The 22,355-nt window shown below is 38.6% G+C and overlaps 1 protein-coding gene across 50 annotated transcripts in view; it reads right to left on the bottom strand.

Annotated features, from left to right (window-relative positions):
- The window catches only part of OSBPL6 (oxysterol binding protein like 6), a 198,719-nt gene that overhangs the window by 21,952 nt on the left and 154,412 nt on the right, over nucleotides 1-22,355 (bottom strand). For 13 of the 50 annotated variants that reach the window (XM_070241304.1, XM_001497310.7, XM_070241303.1 and 10 more), the window contains 5 exons: nucleotides 19,516-19,590; nucleotides 14,238-14,403; nucleotides 11,008-11,141; nucleotides 2,842-2,949; nucleotides 548-685 (listed from right to left, as the gene is read on the bottom strand). In XM_070241304.1, coding sequence (XP_070097405.1) covers nucleotides 548-685; nucleotides 2,842-2,949; nucleotides 11,008-11,141; nucleotides 14,238-14,403; nucleotides 19,516-19,590 — 621 coding nt within the window. Of the gene's footprint in view, nucleotides 1-547; nucleotides 686-2,841; nucleotides 2,950-10,197; nucleotides 10,222-11,007; nucleotides 11,142-14,237; nucleotides 14,404-19,515; nucleotides 19,591-22,355 lie in introns of all 50 variants that reach the window. The other 37 variants (XM_070241302.1, XM_070241312.1, XM_070241320.1 and 34 more) reach the window with 5 other exon arrangements.

Below are 22,355 nucleotides of genomic sequence, written 5' to 3'. Positions count from 1 at the left end.
TCCTTGTTTCTAAGACCTTGCCAAGACGCATGAACACGAAAAGCAATCCAATAAAGCTTTTATGGTAGCCTCCAAAAACCATAATTACCCAACTAGATATGCTAGACACTATTCTTCAAAGCTCAAATTCATGTCTCTAGCAAAGATGTATACATATACACATATATACATGTATATATATACACATACATGTGTGTGCACATGTGCAAGCATGAATAGTGATTTTCTGTTTCTCTTGTTCTCTCTATATTTATTAGCTACATAATCAGCTATTTGGTTACTTGAAATATGAATTGTACAAGAAAGTCAAAATAAGCTTGATTCTTTCCTTTTATTCATCAAATTTAAGAGGAATATAAGTTGATGTCCAGAAGTGCTTAGTGCTCAGTAAATGGGAACCAATATAGTTTGCATGCTTTTGGCTTTTTGCTACAATTTGGACATCTTACTATGATGTTAAAAAAAAAAAAGAGTTCCATAGTCTTACTCTCTTTAACTCAAACTCGCAGTCAGAAGTAGTTGGGGTTGACACATCAAGGAACCTTACCTCATTCTCTGATGAGCTTGCAGACAGGAGTACCTCTTGCGCATCGAAGAACTCAGAGACAGACTCTGACATGGACAGGCGGCTCTCATTGGCTACTTGCTGTGACAGGGGGAGATTGACATGGATTTGCTCACCAGCCTACAGAAGAGAGAAGCATACAGTGTAATTGTTATTGGTGTAAAGAATAGCTATTTGCTCAAATTAGACCGTGATGTACTAGCCAGATTTCTAGAGAAATTCATACCATATGTTAAGAGTGGTGACCACAAGTAATTTTCACTTGCAACTCAGTAATGACCACAATGTAAGTTTCCTTCCAATATGTCTAAAGAATCCAAAAGGCATAGTTGGAGGATGCTGGTACCGTGACTTGATTTTAAATCTACGCTCAATTGATACCAGGTAGAATTTAACAGATTGAGTCCCTATCAACACCCTGAACTGACTGTGGAGTCAAGTTCATTCTCATATACTAGGCCTGTCATTACTAGCTATACTTAACCAGTACACTCAACCTCAAGAAGTATTTGTAGAAACCACTAAAGATATGCTAAGAAAACAATCTGTTAAGACTAATATTTGAGATAGAATATATAAAAGTCATTTTCCAGTTTGATCATGAATTTTAGCCAATGAAATATATGACTAGACTATTGAACCTTATTCCAACCTGTATTTTTATTCAGTAAGTGATAAATATTGTTTTCCAGGAAGCTATTTAAGTTTCAATAAGAAAAATATGTGAGAAGTATAATATACATATATATATATATATATTCTAGTACACGTTTCAGGTTGAAAAGAAGATTCAAACTGAGAATGTTAACTAATTTTTAAATGATAAAGTTTTAGAAATACTTCTAGATTCTGAGCAGTTGAGTGAGCGCAAGTGTCATCAGAGATCAGGGGACCCATGGAGGTGAATGGACATAGGGTGGGTAACTTCAATCAAAGAGAAGCTGTCTTGGGGTGGTATTTCCTAAGCAGTTAGATGGTAAAACCCTTGCACCTGTAGCTTTCTAGTAAAATGTATGTTTTCTGTGTAAATATGACCTTAGTATTAGTTAAAACTCTCACCTTGTTACATGCATCACTGTATATAAAACCTAATATTACTGTCAAAAAGTGTAAACTCTCATGGCTATAAAATAATAATTTTATAAAGGGTTATAAACAGAATTATACATTTAAGTTTAGATCACGTACTGAATGTTCTCCTATCTTCTTACCATTTCTTCAAATATTCTTCTGAAAAATGGAATAATAATAGCGCCTACCTCAGAGGGCTGTTGAGAGTGTCAAATGAGATAACACATGTGAAATAGCACAATGCCTAGCATATAGTAGCGTTCACTTGACATGTGTTAGTCATTAATTATCATCATCATCATCAGTAGTAGCTGTAGCAGCACCATTAGTACTATCTTAGCAAGGTCAGGTGGCTTCTCTCCTTAGATAAAGTTCTTTTTTTGTTGCTGAGGAAGATTCACCCTGAGCTAACATCTGTTGCCAATCTTCACCTTTTTGTTTGAGGAAGACTGTCCCTGAGCTAACATCTGTGCCAAACTTCCTCTACTTTGTATGTGGGTTGCTGCCAAAACATGGCCACTAATGAGTGGTGCAGGTCTGCGCCCAGGAACTAAACCTGGGAAGCTGAAGGGGAGAGCACTGAACTTAACCACCAGGCCATGGGGCCACCCCTGAGAGAGGGTTTTTAAAACAAATCTTAAGAAAACTTTTATCTAATGAACATTTCAAACGAAGGTTGAGACAGACAGAAAATTCAAAGCTGGGGTATATATAAAGTAAATATTCAGTGGCATCATGTGAGCACAAGAACAAATAAAAACAGACACTGATCAGGGCTGGCCAGGTGGTGTACTGGTTGGGTTTGTGTGCTCTGCTTCAGTGGCCAGGGGTTCACAGGTTCAGATCCTGGGTGTGGACCTACACATTGCTCATCAGGCCATGCTGTGGGGACATCCCACATACAAAGCAGAGGAAGACTGGCACAGATGTTAGCTCAGGGACAATATTCCTCGAGCAAAAAGAGGAAGATTGGCAACAGATGTTAGCTTAGGGCCAATCTTCCTCACCACACACACACAAAAAAGTAGACACTGATCACCAAAAATAAATGATGTTAAGCTCAAAGAACACTGAACTATCAGCAACACAAATATTTATGCAGGGACTCTTACTAACAGTGAAAGAACTGTATAAAAATAAACAAAAATATGCAGATTTAGATGCTATAAAATAAGTACTGGACATCTATTAAAAATGAGTCTTACCTCATCGGGGCTAGGAATAATATTTACACTGACAACCTGATCACAAATAATAGATTCTGAATGTATTCTGTTCAACCGACTCCTTAGTTCAGCATTCTGGTTGAGTGCCTTAAAATGACAAAAATCGCACATGTAATTTCAAATTAAGCAAGCACAAAACAGACAAAGCAGACAGGTACACTTTAGACAACAAAGTCTAGGATATTCTTAGCTGTAACTTTTGGAGTCGTCATAGGCCAAAGCCTACTAGTAAGAAGGAAATAAATGGCTCAGAATTAAGGTATTCATTTTTTTGTAATATAAGACTACTACTTAGTAGGTTAGTGGGTTCAAAGAGTTCATGGGTTTCATAAAAATGATTCATGACATTCCCTCTCCCTTAGAGTTGGGCCCATTATCTACAAGTCCCGTCTACCACCAGATATATATTACATTTTACACTCTGGGATAAAACTATTGATTCTTTCATTTCCTTTTGTTTTAGTTTCTGGAGTTTGGGAGTTGTTTCCAAGCCAGATGGTTATCTTAAAAGTTATTTGGAAATGGAATGAACAATGAACTGGCTTTATAGTTTATAGAATTATATTTTAGTCTAGTGACAGGAAATAGTTGTACTTTCATTTTCCTGGAGCACATAATTAACACATACGACAGTGTAGCAGAACTAAGTCAAGTGCAGGCCAAAAGGTGCCTTCACTCAGCAATGCAGACATTGAAAAGCATAATGACTGTAGCAGAGAAAGGAAACTAAGTTATCTGCATCACACTACTTTCAACACACTCTAAGTCAGCATCAAATACCATCTGCTATAACAGTTTAGTGTGTGTGGCGAGAAGAGAACAGCTTTACATAAGATGGTCTCCCTACCGGGGCCCTGTGGACAAAGGTGCCTGCGTCACACTGATGCACAGGAACATGTTCCACATGCGTGATGTACCTAACTGGAATTACATCAAGTCTCAACTAAAAGACCGTTGTGAGGACAAGGCCCAGTGAAACGCTGGACATCTTCCCTCCCGTTAAAGTCAGCAATTAGTAGATGGAAGTGAACGTGTCAGAGTGGAAGATAACATCAAGACTTACGGAAGAGGGCATCTGCCCCAGGGAATGGGAATTCTGCTTTCTTCATATGGAATCAGTGAATACAGTAAACTGACACATATACAAATACCATAATTATAACTCTGTATCTATTAAAAAATCCAGGATAAACTACTGAGTGGCTAAACTTCACACTTGCATTGAGCAGGGCACAGCTGTTGAGCATGGAGCACAGAACACGCTCTCTCTCTCTTCAACTCAGCTTTTGCTTTCGGAGGAGAAAATTGTTCACTTGCAGCTTTTGGCTTTTGTTTAAAGTCCTAAGAACCAATTTGTAAAATATGTGTAAACTATAACACACTTGGTCTGGTGGGACGTGAAGCACTGACGGATTAAATGTGGATACAGGGCCCACAGTCATCACATTGGTGGCTAGGAGGAAATATGTGCCCAGTTCTCTGAGAAAATGTGATTTGTTAGTTAGAAAAAAGGTGATTGCTGTTTTAGTAAATAAGCCACATGCTTCAAAGGAAGAATCCGCATATCTTTACATTCTGCAAAAGTGCTCAGGATCATTGTTCTTAGAGCAAAATCTCAAACACTTGGAATTTGAAAAAAAAATACTGTTTTACTCCTATCCTTTGTGACTACTATCTATATGCTTATTTGTTCTTTCATTATTTCTCTGTCCACAGGTATACTGAAAGCTGTCTTAGCGATTGACATAATTAGAACCAGACATGTTTTGCTGTCTTGGAAGTAGGAGGCTTCATGTAGGTTGTTTGATGGTTTGAATGGCAGAATCACAGCCTTGACCTCAGGGGTTCACACAAACCTCAACTAATGGTTCCTCCAAAGTGACTGCACCTTCTGTTGCCCCTGGAACAGAACTAGCAAAACAACCCCACAGAGACTTGAGGGCAAGGACAAGTAATGGTTTTCCTCAGGGTGAGAGTTATAAACACAAGTTTGCCATTTATAAGAAAAGCTGTAGAACGGTTTGCTCCGGACATTTAATTCTCGTTTAAGCTCTCATCTCGTCCAGTATTCATGAAATGTGGTCCTGCCTACAGGTGTGTGTAAAGGCATACTAGGTAACCTCTAGCCATTGATATCAACAGGGAATGAGCTAAAAGTTTAAAAGGAATATTTTATTAATAATATATATGCGGTGGTAGAAAAAAGGTGTTACATAGCACAAAAAAGCATGGAAATAAATACTTTCCCAACTTGGGCAACCAGAGTGGCAGAAAGTGTCAGCAGACGACTGAGCATGCAGCAGCCCGTTTCTGCACGTCTTACCAGGGCGGCCCCTCTTTTTGCTTTGATCCTACAGACTGTTTCTGAAGTTTGCTACAACCCAGTGCTACAAGCTTTGTGGTGCAGTGCTCTCAGGCAGTGCTCAGGACCACATTTATTATTTCCCTCCCTGAAACTCAACTATTTTCTCTGTAAAAATATCATGAAAGCATCCTTGGGAACACTGAAGAATATTGGTGTTTTCAGTGAAACGATGCTGTTTGTGATAATTACCATGGAAGAGCCCAGATAGTGGCAGAAACAACATACAGAGTGCACCCAAGGAGCATGAACAGTGGCAAAGCAAGGAAAAAGGAGGCAGGTCACCAGCCACTCGTGCCAGCCAACGAGCAAGAAAAGCTATGGCGACGTGTCAGAAATGACACTGGTCTGTCACTAGTGAGCTCGATCTGCATTAAAAACTCTCCACAAGGTATGCTCATTTCTCCAACGCCTCGTGTCCCTCATATACATTCAAGTCTAATATATTCAAGAAACACAAAACTTCCGTCCCAGTCTATAAAAGAAGTTACCATCTGAAGATCTGAGCCAGAATCACTTCCCAAATCCCCACCTCCTTGGCTATTAACTTGCATTCATCCACCCAGGCAGACAACGGGTGAGAATTTACGTTAGACTGGGTGAGACTCGGGCATATATATATTACTAAATGGAACTGTGGGCTCTGGGAAGGAAACACGGAAGGAAGCCTGATGGCCAGAGGAGGATATGAAACATATGGCAAGATGGAATCATCAGAGACTTAAACCCTTTGGAGAAAAGCAAAACTGGTTCCAAAGGAGTGAGAGAATGAGCATGGAAATGGTCAAAGCTAGAGCTATCAAGAACCAAATCCTGGGTATCTCTTAAAAATCACCCTGTTTTTTGATTTTAAAATAAATACATACTATTATAGTATATTTGGAAAATGCAAAAAGTAGAAAAATATTTTTAAAAATTCATACCTTACTATCCCATCAACCAACTGTTGGTAGCTTGGTATATTTCTTTATAGTTTTTTGGGGTATGCATTTTTCACATTATTTAATGAGTGCATACTTTACATCCTGTGTCTGCCACTTATTCTTTGCACATAAACATTTATTTTATGCTGCAAAATCCTTAAAAATATGATTTTAATCGTTGAATAATAAGCAATTATTTCCTATTATTGAGCACTTACGCTGTTACTGATCTTTACTAAAATAAATAAAGCTGCCATGAATGTTTATGTGCATAATGGTTTTCTATATTCAGCATTTCTTCCTCTGACTAGACATATCAGCCATGGACCAAAGGGTCAAAGGATAAAATCTTTTTAAGGCTTTAATAAATATTGCCAAATTATGTTCAAAATGACATCAATTTGAATTTACTGGATACCTAAAAATAGATGTAAAGGATTCTATGAAGAATATCTTTGTACAGAACAAATTTGGCCAAGTGTCAGGGAACTATGGAATTCAGGAACAAACAAATACACTTGGAACTTTCATCCCAACACTGAATATTTATTTTGGATATGTGAACTGCTTGGGTAGGAGGGATGGTAAGTACTATGATTGGGATTTTAATTATGCTACTGAGTACCTTCAGCCAATTTTTTGCTGACATTCCCAAACATATCACACTTCGTTGATTCTAAGATGCACATTTTCTCGCACATTTAACACTTGTGAAGCACTGTGTCAGTTTAATTGACAGCAGTTACTTTCTTTCTTAGTAATGTGCAAAATTGTGGTACATCTAACAATGGATGGTGCATTGATTTAATGAAATATAGTAATTCTAGCTGGAGTACAAGAGTCATATTCTGCTGCTCACATTTGTACGGACCCAATATCCACTGCATTTAGCACAAGCTGTGCACAAATTCTGGGGCTTAAAATCAAACTAGTAACAGTGACAAAGTGTAATGTATTCAAGACAGACTCAAGTCAAGTGGAATCTTTTATCATCAATAGTAATCCGGGATGCTAGGTTACTGTAGTCTTATATACTATTTGATTTTCGTGTTCAGGGTACTACATGAAATGGGATGTGAAATTATAGCTGTTGTGAAATAAAGTCATTCATAAAGGAATAGATGCCACATAAAATGCCTTGTCCTATAGGCTCAAATCCAACATCTATGCTGCTTCTCAGGTGTGAAAGTTACTTTTAAAGTTTCATTGAGGTAAAATAACAGAATTATGTGTGTGTTTGTGTACATATAGATCAGGGAAGAAGTATCACTTTAGAAGAGGAATTCATTATACTGTTCAGTTGCAAATTATTACATGCCCAAGGCAGGTAACAATTTATGCTGAACATGTAGTGAAGAATGCTAATTTCATATATTTTATATGCTGTGTGCCTTCTAAAAGGATGATGGAATTTGTCAAGTTAACATATTTAAAAGCTTTATTGAAAAGCAGCATTTTAACCATTAGACATATATCAAACATGACATACAAAATTAAAAAATGTGCTTCAAAAATGTTAGCTAATTTAAGAAGTTATTTAAACACAATCTCTCTCTCCTTCCCTCTCTGGGGGGCCACTCAACTTGGTAACCGGTCATTAAAAAAATCTGAGGTTTTAACTGATGACACTTGAATATGGACCAAAGATGTCTTTAGGCTACCTGAAATCACACTATAAGGTGAAGTTATGTATATAAAAAGATACGCAGAACAATTGTCTCAATGGACTCAAGCTATTTAGTGTCTTGTTCAATCCCAAGTGCTATACTAAAAGAGGGAAAATGAAAATAGAGTTGGCCAACCGCTCCATCAGTTAACTGTTTTCCATCTTCAGCGTCTCCTTATCTGCTGGTTCCTTCCCCTCATGATACAAACGTGCTGAGATGACTGGAAATTCCAAGGTTGACTTTCAGTCCATGTATCGTTTGCTGCTAGATTAGATTCTGTTAACCTTTTCCTGCTTGTGACTATCTAAACTCTTTACCCTTGATCTCAATAGTCATCGCTTTCTAAATTCTTCCGCTGCTTCCCCTGAGTCTCCATTAAAGGATCTTTTTTTTTTTTTAAGCCTTTCCTTTAAATATCAACGTTCTCAATAGCAGTACATTGACCCTCTTTTATTCTGACTGAAAACACAATTTATCAACACCAAAACTTCACCGATATACTGGGGTATCCACATCTTTCTCTCTAGCCCAGACCTCTCTCCTGAGCCCTAGATCTGTATCTTTCATTCTCTGTTGGATGTCCCACAGACACCTCAGTCTCCACAAAAACCACTCATTATTTACCCTTGACAAATCAGCTCCTCTTGTATTTCCTCTCCTGGGGGAAAGAACAATCATTTACCCAGCTATCCAAGTAAACAACCTGGAAAGTAGTCTTGACTGTCTCCTTGTCTCTCTCTAACATTCAGCTGATCTCCAAGCCATGCTGACTCTCCCTGCTCAGTGTCTTTGAAACCCATCCCCTCCTTCTACCAACCCTGGCACTTCCTTAGTTCAGGCCTGCATTATCTCATATCATAACAGTCTGTCCAACTAGTTTTGCCTTAATTCCATCCATCCTCCATACTGTACCAGAGTAATCTTTCTAATATACAGAAGTATGCAGTAATATTTCCAATTTCTGGCATTTTCACTTATTAGTTAAAATTCTTTAAGGCCTCCCCATCACTGATAGGATAAATCTACTCTTTTGTATGGTCTGTGATGAGCTGGTTCCCACCTACTGAACTAGCTACTCTTAGATTAATTCTTTGTTCACTTGACACTTCAACCGCTAGGAACTAACTGCCGTTCTCCAGACACTTCTCTGTTGGTCTAACCAAGGATAGTGATTCCTTAGAAAGGAGTGAACTGTCAGTAAACTTAAATGCCTAAGCAAAAGCTGTGGTGATTTCAAAAAGAGAGTCCAGCCTCAGCACTGATGGGAATAGATGGCCAGTGAGGGTACAACTGGTGCAGTGGGAGGGTATGAATAGACACAAGAATTCACATGAGCCAAAATGCTGTGATAATATATAACTGGAAGCACTGAATCTTTTATCATGTTAGCATCAGGTCCTTCCTCATGAGTTGCTGCTGTCTACTCAGGCCCATTTCAAGGCTTGATTCCTCTGTGAAGCCTGATCTGTGGCTCTGCTCACAGCTCAGGGCCCTTCATTCTTCTGAACAACCAGAGCCCTGGAAATCTGTACCACCTATGCGCCGCTCTGAATGGACTACAACATGGTCCATTTAACTGTTTCCTGTATAAATACTGCTTATCTCACTAATCAGATCATGAGCTTCCTGGGAACATGGCCAGGGCTACTTTTTTCTTGGTGTTCCACACTTTGCACTGTACCTAATATACAGTCAGTTGACCGAAATGAACAAATGAAGAAGTGTTTCAAAATTTCTCTTCATCCTCCTTTTTAGTCCCGCCTGATGCCTCACCCTGGATCTCTATTTACCATTCTCTGTCTTAGCAGCAAGCAAATAAAAGCAAGCAAGCAAGCAAGAAACAAATTTTCTTATTTTTCTTGGTATAAGCTTGTGTTATATTGCTAAGCCCCCATCATTAAGTACACTGGAACATTTAAGGGGACAAGATGACATGTTTAAAAGGTGACATTTGCTTGTTTACCTAAACATTATTTTGATCTTCCGATTCATGATGCTTTCAGAATAATGATTCAGAAGATCAATTAACATGGACTGAGCGTTCAACAGTTACGTGACATGAGAAGAGTCCAGGGCATCCATTAAAGTGTGCTTATGGAGCAAGCCCTCTGCAGACTGCCACGACAGCTGCTGCTCTCAATGCTCATGCTCCCAAGTCCCCTAGTTCTGCACTGGAAGCAGCATATGCACCTCAACTGACAGTGTTTTATGGTGAATGCAGAAACTGTAGCCCAGATAACAGTACTCAATAACATAAAACTTAATGTTGAAAATAAACTGACAGTTCAGGTACATAAAACATGGTGAGACACTTGAAGTCTAATTTTTAGGAACTGAGGGAGACTATCCAAGCAGGAGCTGATCCACATGGAAAACCACTTACCCAGGATTTGCTTGCTCCATCACTCTGATCCAAGGCACCAGGAAGTGAACAATATTTTATATAAACACTGAGTTCTCATATAAAATCACATAACAACATTGAATTCTCAAAGGAATTTTTAAAAATGCATTTATAGACTAATGAAGAAAATATTTCAGAGGAAGAGCTTAGTGTAAGAAAAGCATAAGTGCAGTTTTATAGAATTTTTATTAGAAATTTCAACTTTGATATACATAGGGATTTGATTAGATTGATAAGATTGATATATTGTAATATATAATACATTTTAAAATATGAAAGTCTAGCTTTAGGGAGCATAACTGAGATAGGAAGAAAATCCTAAGAATGCAAATCAGAAAAAAAAAAAGGTAATACTAATCAGTAATTTTCAACAGATTAAAATATATTCTAAGTGGGAAAAAATATTGTGTGGAAGATCTAGTAGATTTTGTTCTATTTAACATTTGATTGAGTATATTACGGAACATACTTTAGACGTGTAAATCATGGATACACACGTGATTCTTATTTTAAAACCAGGGATTGCCTTATAAATGACCAGCGAGAGGCATTAAAAGTATTCGATCAGCCAAAATAATAATTATACATTTGTGAGCAAGTTTGGGGGATTTACACTCTTACCTGGACATTTTTTGGAAGAAAAGCAATAAAATTTAATACTGATACTGCAATATCTTGGGAGAATTTCAGATGAATGTGCCACCTCCATGACACACTGCCTCCATCCCCATCCTTTACCTTACAGGGTTGGGAATGTGTCATGAGCATGAAACACACACTCTCATTTACCTGAGACAGTGACTGTCGGAGCCGAGCCATCTGTGTGCTGTGGCCTTTATTGTGATCCTGCTCAGAAACCATCTGCTTAAGCTTCTCCTTCTCTATAGCTATGCTATTAAATGCAGACTTCAAAAGAGAATGCACTTGGTGGGGGAAAAAAGTGAGAAACAAAGATTAAATGGATCCACAAAAATATACAAAATTATAAACTTCTCAGCATTTTAACTCATGCATAGACATTTTCTGGAAAGATTATGTTACAGTCTAATTAAAAGTCAGCCTCACAATGGAATCTATCAGAATATCTATACACAGAACAAATATGGTAATGGTAATTCATCAGGGTGAAGATTTCAGCATTTTATACCAGACAAACCAACACAGACTTGGAAGCAGCATATAAAATATCAATATCAATTCTAAATATCAATATTTAGAAACTAATCTATAATTCCTAGAAGGAAAAGGGAACAAGTTTTACTCTACCACAGTTGATGAGAATATTTGAGCAGTTCTGAGTACAATGAAGTCTTATGCAAATCATTTTAAACTATCCAAAAATTATTGCCCAAAAGTGTGCAACCCAAAAAAGAGCATTTCATGAGTCCTGCCAACATAAAACAGGTGGCTGACTTTGAAGTTCTAACCAGTTCTCTTTGAGGTAGGAAATGATTTGGTCTTAAGAACAGCACTAGCATTACTTTCTCAGCCAGAAACATCTTGATGTCAGAAGTGCTTTTAAAGAGAACAAACTTTCAGTTATAAGATGAATAAGTTCTGGGGATCTAATGTACAGTACGGTGATTATAGTTAATAATACTGTATTATATACTTGAAAGTTGCTAAGAGAGTAGATCCTAAACGTTCTTACCACAAAAAAGGAATGGTCATTATGGGATGTGATGAAGGTGTTAATTAATGCTATGGTGGTGATCATTTTGCAACATGTAAGTGTATCAAATCAACATGTCATACACCTCAAACTTACACAGTGTTATGTGTCAATTATATCTCAGTAAAGCTGGAAATAAAATAAAATAAAAGCAATAATAAAAACAACCACCCCTCATTTGTGCATACCTAACAACACACACTGGTAAAATATGAGGCAGTCTTTAATTGTGAAATACAAAAGGGTTGAATTTCCAACTCCTATCTTTACAATAACAGCTTCTGTAATACACAAAGTCTTCTAAAACAGGGATTTTCTTATTTGAGAAAGGTTATTTTCTAAAGAAATAGAAATTTTTAACACAAAACAGTGGCCTGAATTAAAGGGGAAAAATGGCGGGATCACAAGGGACTCACAATCCATTGATTTATATGTTACATTCCAGGCATCATCAATTTAAAGGTAATAACTTGATAGCTGAAATACATTAACCCCACTGGCAGCTCTAAAAGTGGACTCTCACTCATTTGAAACTCTATAATTCTTTCTAAAGAGTTCACTCAATAATCACAGAAAAGCCCTTTTTTTCCTAGCACAGTTGAAAAGAAAATATGTTGTTTCAACAGAGGCTTTAAAATTCTGTTGAAACTTGGATTTCCTGAAAGCCTCAGGATTGCAACCAAATACACAAAGCTTTCCTGGGGCTGCCTTAAAGCGATCCATCTCCCTCTGGAAGCTGTGCTATACTTTCCTCACACATTTGTTCTCTCATTCTACCTGCTCATACAATCCTGCCACCCCATTAGAAGTAAACATTACTGGCCACAAGTCTATGCTGTTATATAAACAAAATAACATTGCTCCAGTCTGATGACATAGTTAGCACTCAGCTAAGAAATTTAATAAAAATGTATTAGGAGTAAAATAGCAGATGAAAGACATTTAGCCTTACAGAATCTCAGTGGAGAAATCTATTTAAAAAAAAGGGAAGATGATTTAGTTTAATCGTTTTAGGACTATGGAATTAAAGAAATATCTGATAGCAAATATCTTTGCTGATGGTTGAGAGTATAAATTTTTGTTGACTCCCCAGAGATGCCCTCAGTGTGCGCCCCTTCTTTTCCTGAGCTGCCAGGCTTTTGAGAATTACGGGGAACACTTGAGATGTTCTATTTATCATGCATTTCCAAGAATATTTTATAACCTATTACCAGCAGCCTCAGGGAAAATAAACGTGATTACTTTGTAATAAGGTGTTAGTGACTGAAAACAACATAATGTATACTTTTCTTGAAGAGATTACGCATTTTAAAAGACAATGCCTGGGAAAGTACTATCTTAAGTCAAAAAATGAATTTGAGCGTCTGAAATTTAAATACTATAGCAATAGGTTGGGGGGGAGTTAATTTGGGAGCTGAGGTTCTTCCTGGTAAGCAGAGATAGGACTGCTCAGTCCACCTACGCTCTACTATCTTACTTCTTATTTGTTTTGCCCTACTCTCTGTGGCTGATGACAACTGAGCTTATGCAAAACATCTTATTGAAAATTTAACATTAAAAAGACTCCAAGGTGGGGTTGATTTCCCCTCCCCTCAAATCTGGGCTGGCCTGTGAAGCTCTGACCCGTAGAGTGCAGTGGAAGGGACACTGCATCAATTCTAGGGCTGACCTTGGACAAGACCAGCAGCTTCCATTCCAGTCCACTCTACTCTCTCAGAGCCCTGAGCTGCCGTGAAAAGGGAGAGGGACACAGTTGTGCGCAGCCTTGCAGCCATCCTACCCATGTGCTGGGCATACGGGTGAAGTCGCCTGGAACATTTTAGCCCAGCCTCGCCTCCAGCTGATTACCACTGAGTGAGCCCAGTCAACGCCACGTGGTGCAGAACTGCCTACCTGAGCCCTGTCTGAACCTCTGACCCAGAAACTGTAACCTACAATCGATGAAGTGTTGTTCAATAGAAACAGAGAAAGAGTCAAACAGAATCTGTTTCTTTTTTTCCTTGCTAAGCATAACCCACAAGTATGTATTAAATGATAACTAAAAGATACTGAAAAAAGATGTTGAATAGTAGTGTCTGCTGACCTGCCTACGATAACTCTTTTGTCTTTCTTCCTTCCTCCCCCGTCAATGACACTTTCTTTATTCGGTCAAAACTGTAAACCTATGATGTGTGTTCTCCCAAGAGGCAGGCATCATATCCTGTGGTGTTTTGTATACAGAACTCCAAATAGATTATAAAACATTTAATCTTTCTACCATGACCCATAGATAAGGATAAAAGGGTAAATGGCAACCTCGCATCAAAGAAGGGAGCTTCTCTAAAGGGCACGTGATATTTGTTGTTACCTTTCTGTGCAATTAGACAAAATTCTTCTTGAAGCTTTGTATAATCCGTTGAACTTTCCAGAGGGTCAGTGAGGTGGCTAGGGGGAGTCTGAAATTCAATATCTGCACAAAGGTTGGGGTTGGAGGAATGCAAGCGGACTGGTGACATGGTAGCACTGAAAGGAACCTGAAAGGGGGAGATACAAATTATTAAAGAGCAACAGTACATTGTTCCACATTCTCTTACATAGAAAAGACCTCTTCCCTTCTTCAAAATAATAGATTCCTGTCTAATGACACACTTGGGGACACCCAGTGCTCTTATTTTGCAGGCAGTTGGGGTGGGAAGGAGTCTCATTTCTCATAGTTGACTTAGTACTACACTGATTCACTGACATCTCACTGTCACAGGCAGAGACGACTACAGAATGACAGGACGAAAAGGCGTAATCCCAGATAAGCTTCAGCTCTCAACCCACAGTTGTATTTAAAAAATTACTGGCAGAAAACAGTAACTGGAACTGCGACGTAGCTGACCTTCTCTTACAAAGTCTGGGTACTCGTGTCAGAGGACTTTTTATGCTCAGTTCTTTCTGAGCCTGGAGCAGGAACTTACAGAACAGGTGAAAATTCAAGAGGTGTATATACAGAAAGACTCCCTTGCTCCGTGGCCATTAGATAAAACATAAAGTTTAACAGTACATATAATAATGGCTTAAGAGACTCGTGGTTAAATTTGAAATTGATTTATTAAAATATATTTGTAAATGAAATATATATTATATAAATTACTATAGTTTACCTTTGCATGTTACATGCAACTCTGTTACATATATGAACATGGCTTATAAACTGGCCAATACTGAAAATCATTAACTAAAAAAAGTCATATTACTATAGGTTTTCCCAAATGGGTAGAGCTACTTACTTGCCCAGGATGGATCTGGGCTAGGCTTGTGATGGGTGGAGGCAAAGCACCTTTCCCATTACAAATGCTATCAGCCAAACATTCTTGGAAAACGAGAATACCAATTCCTCTTGTAAATCAGATCACCAGTAACCGCCCCTAATTCCTACTGCACAGATTTTCATTCAATTACCTTCAAGAATCAGATTCTTAGACTCCTCCACAAGGTGAATTTTGTATAAATTAAAGGATAATTCACACCCTCTGTCTAACAAGAAATATGCTGTAGGAGAAAGGAACCAATATCTCGTCTGTTGTATATGTATGTCAGAACCACTTCCTTTTTTTCATTTTTCGATTTAGCTTTAAACTTCATGACAGAAAAAGAGAGGGGATGGTGGGGGGAGGGAGGCAGGTCCTCCATAGGGACACTGGCTACACTGGGCTGACAGATGTCAACAGCTTGTTTATCACATCAGGATCAGAACCCCTAGCTATTCCAGAAAAGAGATACAAAAATGGCAGATAAGCCATCTGAGAAAATGGAGTCCTTGGGCTCAATAATTTGCTGGAATTCTGTCCAGGTAACTTTGTGATAACGATGACTGAAGTCTTTTGGGGATACCTATAAAGGAACAGGATTTATGTGGAAGAATTCTTGAAGATAGATAAAGGAAACTTCTGACCTTAACTACAGTGATGCTAAATCCAGAAAGAGCAGTCAGCCCATAGCCCTCTAGAAGGGGCAGAGAGAATCCACGGAAAGGTTGGTGGAGATGAGGAGGTCATGGGGAGAGACTGTGACTTAAGGAAATGGGTAGACCAGGGAATTTTTAGAGTTAAGGATCTGGTTTCCCAGTGGAAGGAACTAGAAGAGAACTGTAGAAAAAGAAATGTGGGTGTTTTGTGATGGGGACTGAAATGTGTTGAGGGATAATGGAAAAGGGTTTTATCTGCACTCAGATACCCTCAACACTCTAGGGACTGGCATGGCATGAGAAAGGGGTCTCTTCTTTGAGTGGGTAGGGAGGCTGGGGGAGAGGTCCCAATGGAGGCCACAGTACAGTAAAGGCCCAGAGAGTCCGGTAAAGACCCAGACTTGTCCCTGAGATAACAGCTTCTCAATTAAAAGTTGGGATTAGACACTGAGAGGAAACACATGTTACAAATTTTATTTATTTGTTTATTTTTGAGGAAGACTGGCCCTGAGCTAACATCCATGCCCATCTTCTTTCACTTTTTATACGTGGGACACCACCACAGCATGGCTTGCCAAGTGGTGCCATGTCTGCACCCAGGATCCAAACCAGTGAACTCTGGGCTGCCGAAGCCGAATGTGCGCACTTAACTGCTCTGCCACGGGCCGGCCCCTATGTTACAAATTTATATTTTGAACATAATGCAACCGTAGATTGGCAATTAAAACAGTAAAAATAATCTCGTATATAACCTACCGGGAAAGGGATTTGGAATGCTCTATTCAAACTGCAATCAGATAGTTCCTTGGGAAACTGAAAACTAATTTTTATATACTTCTGCCTGAAAATGTTTATACTGATAGCTTTTTTGTTAAAAGAAGTATACGGAATGAGTTGTTTTAATTGAAGAATTCATGAAATGAAATTGAGAATACAAACTGAAATGTATTAATCTAACTCTAATTGAATATCTCTTCAGCCTGGGGACTTTTATTCATCAATTTGGGTATTATGGGATTCAAAAACTTAAGCGGTAACTAGGTTCTCTTGTCAGTGATGGTTGGAGCGGAAGCTGTCTCCAGCTCTCAATGTTTGTACCCGAGAACCTTCAACACTGGGCGCAGCCTTTACAACCTGCTCAGGAAAGAAAGCCGAGGCTTCCTGAAATGCTGTGACAGGGAGGAAGGCTGATCCCGGAACATTCTGGTACCAATAACTGCAGTTTGGAATGGGGATGTTAGGAGATGCTTTAACACCTGTCTATAAAGAAGTCAAAAGTGAAGCGGATTGACAGTGGAACTACTGGCACTGAAATTTAGCAACTGTAACATGAAGGAAAAAGAGAGCACACAACAGCAGATCTAAGACAGATACTAAGCGGATACAACTCAGGGAGCCAAGGTGAAAAGTCCCCTGCTGTTCTTACTCTGCATTACCTACTGGGATCCTTGCATGGAGGACTGATTGCACTGGGACTCTCGGGCTTCTGCCAAGGGAGCGGCCAGTGTTTCCCTCTTTCCAACCCCCTATTCTGTTGGGTCTGGCTGATGTTGCAGGTGAACCATTCTGGGTGCTAGTGCTAATAATCAATAAGAATAAATCTTTGAAACATCTCCTTGGGTGAGCTGTTCTTTGGGAGCAATCTCAGGTGCCTGAGGCACCTGAGTGGGCAAGGAGAACAAGCGACTAGAAGTCATTTGGAAGGATTCTAGGTAAAAAGCAGCTAGCAGGATGGAATAGGTTCAAAATGTGTGGGCTGACTTTACTGTTGGGAAGAGGAAGGACTAGGAATTAAGGGGACCACTGCACTAAAAGAAAGAGGGGAGCCGAGTCACTAGCAACAGGTCACTGAGATGTGGGTGAGGGGGCGAGGGAAGCAGGTGAGGGTGCTGCTAGGTGCTGCTGTGCTCTGGTATGGAGTTAAAGCTATAAATCCCAGAGGGTTTAGAGCACCCATTCCCTCTAGTTATTCCTGAATACATTACTAAATGTTGCCAGCCTTTCTCACTAGATACATCTAAGTTATTCTTAACTTTTGTGGTCACAGCTACCCAGGGAGGTGGGCATTAATACTTTCCTCTTTCAAAGCCTTTCCTCTTCTACTCACAATTTTAAAAAGTCTAAACCCATTCTATTCAAAGAGGTTCTAATCCCAGTTTTATTATATTTGCTATATGTATCTGAAATTAAAAAATAAACACAATCACTTTCCTGCATGCCATCTAGGCAGTATATTATTTGAGAAAACATTAGGATTTTCATAAAATGGTTGATCTTTTCTTTCCATACTGAGATGTTGTTCTCTCTCTAATAATCATCTGGATTTCTGAATTTTATAAATGAAAGATTACATTTAAGAATTATTTAACTGATTTTCATGCATCTATTGTCATTATCTGTGACCATGTCAGTGTCATATACTTTATTCACCTGCATCTGGATACATGCCTAAGATATACACTAACCAGGAAATCAATTTTTAAAATTTATTTTCTTTAAATATTCACAAAACTGTGAGTTTAAAAGTCAGTTCCGTAATAAATTCAAAGTCACTGGGTCATTTCATAATCAGAAATAATTCTGTCTTTCAAACAGTCTAGCTGAGCACCCAGACGTAAAGCAAGAGTCAGTCACTAACCATGAGGCAGAAAACCAACAATCCTCACACCAGTATCCATTCTCCTACAACACAACCAAAACTTTTTCGTAATTTTTCAGCAATTCTAGTCTTAAAATATATTCTACCACTAGCAAGAGCAAGACTAAGGTTAATTCAGGAAACGTTACTGAACAGCCAAAAACCTAACATCCATGATTGCTATGAATCAGTACTCTGTATTTTAAAAAGTTTATACAATGTTATGATTAAGCAAATATTACGATTTACTTTTATTCAGCAAAGGGTTCCTGTATTTACATATTCTATTTTATATTCCACATGGACAGTTCACTATTCTAAACACCTGATACTCAATTTTAAATTTTGGTTTATACCCTTATCTATCTCAATACTTCCCTTATCCTCCTAATATCCATCCTCTTTTCTCTTAAAAAAAAAGCCAAAGCAATATCCATATATGGATTAAACACCACTTAACTTTGTGATTTTCTCCTTTCTACATTATATTTTCTGATTTTCAGCTTACTATTCTTTCCAGAAAACAATTTTCCCTGCTAAGCCTAATTTGGGTAGCCATTTAGAGATGACATCAAAATTCACCTTTTCTTACCCTCTCATTTCTTTATTCTCACATCCTTTTCAAATAGTCACATTGCTACAAAAAAAAGCACAATTTATGTCTGTAGTGACATGACTTTTCTTAGAAAAACAAAAATCAGTTAGCAAAGGTTCCAATGTCAGTATGGCAAAAAAAAATAACAATATCATTTAAGGAAATCCCACACCATAGGGAGCTACACTCAGTTTCACAGCCTTGAATTTACATTACCTCTCACGCTCATAGTCGAATAGAGAACTGGACTATGTAACAGTTTTCCATTGCAAACACGAATGCCCTGGGTGACTCCTGACATGCAAAGACAGCCAGAGAACATGCGAAAGCTATGCCAACACAGGAGTGGGCTACTGATGATGCCATTGCATGCCAGAGGCACCATTAGAACAGGGGAGGTGACACTGGTACACAGTTTCTCATTCTTATTAAACATCCACTTGAGATTGAAATCCACTCACTGTTGTAGCCACTGCTGCCGCTAGCCTCTGCCGGCGCCGACTGGTGCTGAACTGGCCCTTCGCAGATGGCCCTTCCTGACAGTGAATGAAAGAGGAGGGAGGAGAAAACAGGGGATGGGAGAGGAGAGGACAGGATATTGGAGGATGAAAGAAAATCAGACAAAAGAGAGGGAGAGTTTTTAACGGAAGTTGACTTTTCCTAAATCTTAGCATTGAAAAGAGCTCGAAGGGGCATTCATGCTGTGAGAAAAATTTATTATCCTCATCACAGAACACCCAAACACTTAAGTCTACTTGCTGAATATAACTCCCACCCCAAAGGGCGATGGAAAGTTATGAACTGATGAATAGCTTGTGATTTTAAGGTAAAATAAATGTGAATACCGTTTTATTCATGCAATGTCATGGTATATGAAGTCAAAAGGCATTCAATAAGTGGAAGCAAAGAAAAAATAAGTTCAGGAGAAAGTGGTCAAATAAATAATACACAAAGGATAAAGCTAACAGGTTGTCATGAGAGCCTCCTGGTGGCCAGGCAGAATTTTTTTTGTTTCTTGCTGGGAGGAAAAAATAAAGGAAGGCTACTGGGAATCTTCAAGTCCCCATTTAGTCCCCTATGATAAAGCTCTCGGGGATTCAACATGAAAAATGTGCTGGGATTTTCAGGTTGAAGCATTTTCCAAGGAGGAAGCTAGTCCTCATAGCATAGGGGGAAAAAAATCTCAATTTCCTCAGAGCGTTGAGACAATGCCTAAGAAAATCACCTATGAAAACGTGAAAGCATGGGTTCCATTTAGTGATGTGCACCCATGCATAAATCAGGAGAAGAATCTTAGAGCTTTCTTTCCTTTTTTCTATTTTTGGAGGACAGGATTAAGGGATGATGATGTTTCCTTCTAACCACTCCACTTTGCCTCCATTTGACAGACCCTGACTCTTCAAGGTTATGAGCATTAATTTCAGTTCTAATTAACTGAGATGTGCTTAGAATCAGCTAAATCACCTAACAGTCCAGGCTGAGGAAATAAAAAATTGGTCAGCTGCTTTAGTCTTTTGGGAACAACAGAAAAATATTTGAAATTCTTGTATCTCCATTTCTCTTTAAAGTTTCCAAATTACATTCACATTTCTCTTCCTCCATCATGAACCTTCTGCATACATACGTGTATGTGTTTATCATACATACACATACATACATAATCTGTTTTCCACAGAAAGTTTTCTATACAAATTCCCTTTATGCTTAATACAGTAAATAAAAGGAGAAAGGACTTCCTTTTACCCTTCTGTGTAATTTGAATTTATATTGAGAGATAGGGAACATTTCCGCCCAGGTTTCTCCTTTACTCAACCCCACCCTTTTGAGACTGTTGAGGGTCTTCACTTAGTGAGTTAATAAAATTGTTTTTGTGGACTAAAAAAACAAGATCTAGGATGCACATGACTGACATCAGATCACTTATGTGCTGCTCCTGACTTCCTGCTAGTCCTCACTCTCCTCAGTGTCTGCGGAGCTAGTACTTAATTCATGCTATTAGCAACATAAGAAGTCCAACAGCTCTCTCTTCTACAGCAGCCCTTATAAAATTATTCTCTTCTTGCCCTCCTCTACCTCTTTTAACACAGCAAAACTATAACTGCATAATGACAATGTTGAGATTTTTATTAGAACAAGAAATTTGAAGTGTGGGAGACAAGAAGACTTTTTTCTAAAGGTCATTCCAGAGTCTTCTAGGGCAACTGTTGCCTTCAATGAGTCACACAATGGATTCCCGAGGCTAGCTTCCCAATGGCTTCAGGAGATATATGGCCATACGGGACCAAAATTTAACCTCCACATTCAAATCAATAGCATAATCTAACCTATGTAAGAACTGGCAGTCAAACAGCCAGTATAACATGTTCTTCATGTTTACTTTCCTGAGGTCAATTTTTTAAATGATATATCTTATAATTATTTCAAAATGACAACTACTACAGAATGCTGAACGCATTCAGTGAAACAAGTGTTATAACAACAGCAGTCACCATAACCACCACCACCACCAGACAGGCTAGGTCCCTTCACAAATGGCTAGTGTACTGAAAGTTCCAAGCAAAAGAGAGGCTGAAAAATGAGCCACTCACTACAAAAGCCTCTAAAGTTGGCTGCAACAATGACCATCAGAGAAAGTGGTTCAAGTTGTGAGATGATTATGGGCTCAAGACAAATACTTGGTACCATCAGATGGGATTCCCATGGTCAAGAAACACTGAAAACAGGAGAGAAAAACCTGTGTATTAGGATGGGAAGAGGTGGTGGGTATGTTTAATCTACAGTATAATGAATGCTATGCCTTTCTGTAGGTATACCAATGAGTAATGACATTTGTTTTGGTCATAGTCATCCTGGGCTGATTGTGTGGTTCCCCAGCCAAGTGTGCAGCTTGAAGAACCTTCTAAGCAACTTCCCAGTAATAGAGGATGAGCATCCTAAGGGATCCTGGAAGGGCTACTGGTTTGGGTGAGCAGAAAAGGTCCAGGGATGGTACCAAATTCCGCAGCGTTCACCCTACAATACCTTTTGTTTTACCAGTCCAAGTGGAAGTGGGGTTTCTCCGAGAACGATTAATAGCTTACTGTCACTCCCAAGTCTATTTATTTCCACTTGGGAGTTGGAACTAAATATGCTACTTCTGAAACTTTATTCTTTGAATGTGGGGAGGTGATGACTTCAATTTCCCTCAAAAATAATTAAACCAGAATCACAAGGGACATTTTGTTACTTTTTGGCAAAAAAACCCCAAAGCAAAATAGCATAAATAAAAATGTAAAAGCAAATGACAAACCCCTCAAAGATG

The sequence above is a fragment of the Equus caballus genome, chromosome 18 (assembly GCF_041296265.1).
Source record: "Equus caballus isolate H_3958 breed thoroughbred chromosome 18, TB-T2T, whole genome shotgun sequence".
Classification (NCBI taxonomy): domain Eukaryota; kingdom Metazoa; phylum Chordata; class Mammalia; order Perissodactyla; family Equidae; genus Equus; species Equus caballus.
This window is presented reverse-complemented; position numbering and strand designations above follow the sequence as displayed.